This window comes from Nanorana parkeri, unplaced genomic scaffold (genome assembly GCF_000935625.1).
Source record: "Nanorana parkeri isolate BGI_ZX_2015 unplaced genomic scaffold, ASM93562v1 scaffold931, whole genome shotgun sequence".
NCBI lineage: Eukaryota > Metazoa > Chordata > Amphibia > Anura > Dicroglossidae > Nanorana > Nanorana parkeri.
Genome location: NW_017307199.1, coordinates 226,596 through 229,933, shown reverse-complemented (window position 1 = coordinate 229,933; position 3,338 = coordinate 226,596). Strand labels below are relative to the sequence as shown.

At 41.0% G+C, this 3,338-nt stretch overlaps 1 protein-coding gene across 1 annotated transcript in view; it reads left to right on the top strand.

The window, feature by feature from the left end:
- The first annotated feature begins 1,501 nt into the window (after positions 1–1,501).
- Positions 1,502–3,338, top strand: part of LOC108795093 (plasma protease C1 inhibitor-like) — an 86,347-nt gene continuing 84,510 nt past the window's right edge. Inside the window, exon 1 of the mRNA XM_018566280.1 lies at positions 1,502–1,642. Coding sequence (XP_018421782.1) covers positions 1,528–1,642 — 115 coding nt within the window. The 5' untranslated portion in view covers positions 1,502–1,527. The remainder of the gene's footprint in view (positions 1,643–3,338) is intronic.

Sequence of the window (3,338 nt, the reverse complement as noted above, 5' to 3'; positions counted from 1 at the left end):
CGCTAAAGGAGTATATTTCAGCCACAGAAGGGCTTAGGTCCATGGACCATCTCCTGCGGGTGCCAGCAAGGGTGCTAAAGCATCCAGTAGGCTAATAGCGTCATGGATGGTGAAAGCGATATCGTTTGCATATGAATCCAAGCGCCTACCTGAGCCGAGTGGGGTGTTGGCTCATTCGTGGTTTTCCCGGCATGCGTTTATGACTCACTATTGTGTAGATCCAGCACTACGGTTGAATTCGGCCTTAGAGTTACTTCTTCTGCTATGGGTTGTGATTAAAGTTTTCAAGCATACCCCCCGTTTGGCTAGTTATTTCCCATTCGTGTGCTGACATGAAGCTGACAGGAAAGCAGGAAAATTGTATTTCATACTTACCGCAGTTTTCCTTTCCTGTCTAGCTCCATGGCAGCACAATACCCACCCGTGTAGTAGTTGAGTTATGGAACGTCATGCCAGGGGACAAAATAATACACATGATGTTTCCTCCACCCGTCAGAGGCCGCAATACAGTGATATCACATCTACCAACCAGCCCCGAGGATCGCCAGCGGGGCTCCCTTTGGACTTTGCCATTTAGGAAAGGGTTATCGGGACTTCACCAACCAGCAGAAATACAAGAAGGCGGAAAGCAAGGAATTGATCCCTGCCAGGTGAGCAACCTGCTCTGATCCTGACACGTAGGAGAAAAAAAAGGAATGGCAAGACAGGGGACTCTTTAAAACTTATGAGTTACGATACAGATTAGGGGGAGGAGGAAGGGATTAACCCATTTGTATGATGCCATGGAGCTAGACAGGAAAGGAAGGAAAATTGTGGTAAGTATGAAATACAATTTTCCTGTTTTGATTTCCATTGTAGAAACAATGCCGCGGGTGTGTTAATCAGCAAAAGGTGGCTACTTTTAGTCAAAAATTTAGATTACATTTTGTTTTTAGAAAACTATTCCATGATTTCTTTTAGACGTTCGATTGTTTTTTTATTCTATGTTTTATTTTCAGAGTGCATTGGGTAAATTTATTTAAAACAATTAAAAAAGAGGATGTTCTAAAACTTTTGACCTATAGTCAAAATGTTTTAATTTAATATGCTGTCAGTATTTATTGTTGCTTTTTCTAGATAATAGTTGGGATTGATGTCAGTCAGTGGATTTTTTGGTTAATCATTTATTTTATAGAATGTTAATGCCATTAGTACCAAACACCTTTCTTAAGCATCTTAATGTTTTTTTTATATAGAGCTTTTTGTATATTGCAATGTGTATTTCTATATTTCCGTTCTTCTCATCTATTCTGTTTGTGGCTATTGGGGTTAATGGTCATCCCACGAGGTTCCATTAGTGGGAGTCGATGTGTGAGAGTTGAGCGGCTCCATTTTCTGTTCATTAAACATAACAGATTTACTGTAACTGAAAGAGCTGCATTAACAGATTTTACCTGGACTTTGAGGGGTTAAGCACAATTAATAATAACTTAAGTTTTTTTTTTTACATGACTTCATGCAGGAGCTGATGGAAAAACAAAGGATGACATGCTGAATACATTGTATAAGCGAGTGACAGATGTCCATTGCATACATGAGGCAATGCTGAATTTGACTACCCATGATTCATTTCTTAGTGCATCAGAAATTTTCTACAATAAAGGTGAGAGCCAAAAAAGGGAAACATTTATTTGGGAAAAAAAGGAGAATGTGCACAGCTTTAAAAATACATGTTTCTGCCTAAATGACAACCATATGTAGTGACGTGTGTGCAAACACAAACTGTTATATTTCAGTTTATCTTATCGTGCAAAAGAATGCACATTTGTGCAGATTGCACACAGTAAGATAAGCTGAAGTTGTAAGCCGTTTATAAATATTGTGGGGACCCCAGCAAAGTGACAAAGTAACAGGCTTTCTTCAGCAAAACATAAAGCAAAAAGTCTTTCCACGCGATTGCACTGCGTAGTGCGTTTTGATGGTCTCACCTAGACACAGTCCACTGGCTTCTGAGCAGCCACACACACAGAACCCTCTGTCTGTCTCTCAGCTCCCCACTCCTCTCTCACCTGTGTGACCTTTTTAACAGGAAGGGCTGTAGGGGAAGTACCTGCCCTCCCAAGCTAACCCCTTCTTTGCTCTCAGCCATGCTGACTCTCCACACTATATATTATAGCCTTGTAATCACAGAAAAAAACAGCACCTCTATATATGAAATGTAATCAAATAAGTGCTAGGTGGAGGTGCTGTTTTTTTTTCTGTGATTACATTTGAATAATTCACTGTTTTTATTGAACATAACTGTATATCCACTGTATTGGTAATAAAATTCTTTGCACATGAACATGTGATTACATTGGCTTCCCGGGTCAATGAGATTTGTTCACACAGATGTAACCAATAAATATGCAGTAGCATACCATCCTGTTGCACACACCTCCAACATCTAGAAGAGGTTTCGGAAACATAGACTGGAGGTGGACCGGAGTCCTGTACCATCTTGCAATACATTTGTAACCAGATACTTGCATTTTATTAGAAAAAAGCACAGTGGTGTAGTGGTTAGTGCTTCTACCTTGCAACACTGGGGGTCCCTGGTTGGAATTCGGCATGGTATTTACCAGGTCTTTCATAGCCTTCCTCCATTAGGAAGACTTCCTGGCCTCTGTGAACATCAAGAATGCATACTTGAATGTCCCAGTTATTTCCAGTGTATCAGCTATTCCTTTGCTTTGCTGTGGGAGCTCAACATTTCCAGTTTATGGCCCTGTATCTAGTGTATCTAATGTATTTACAAAGTCTCTAGCCCCTAGCGAACAATCCACATTTGGTGGATGACCTCCTGTTGAGGGAACAGTGGTCTACAGCTGATAGACATGTGCGATTCGTTTAGTTAGGAATCGAAATTCGGACGAAATTTCGTAAATTCGGACATTCGGATGCATCCGAATTACAGATATAACGAATGCAAACGAATCCGAATTTCCGATTCCGAAATTCGTTAGCAGTAGTCTGGACGAAATTTTGTTTGTTGGACGAAATTTTGTTGCAGCAAAATTACATTAGAATTTTTTTTTTTTACAGTCTGCAGAAGAGGAAAAAAAAAAGCATGAGGTTTTTACCCTTTAGGTCTGGTAGGAATGTTAGGAGGGACCCCCCCCCCAAGTTAAAATTAAAAAAAAGTGCGCGAGGTTCGCACCAAAATCCATACCAGGCACTTTAGGGCTGGTAGGAATTTTAAGCGGGAACCCCAGCCCCAAAAAATGGGGTCGACTGTCCGAACCCAACGAAAACTCGACGCAAAATGACATTCAGCCTGCAAGTAAACAGATGGGCGGCGCGTGCCGTGACGTCACGGC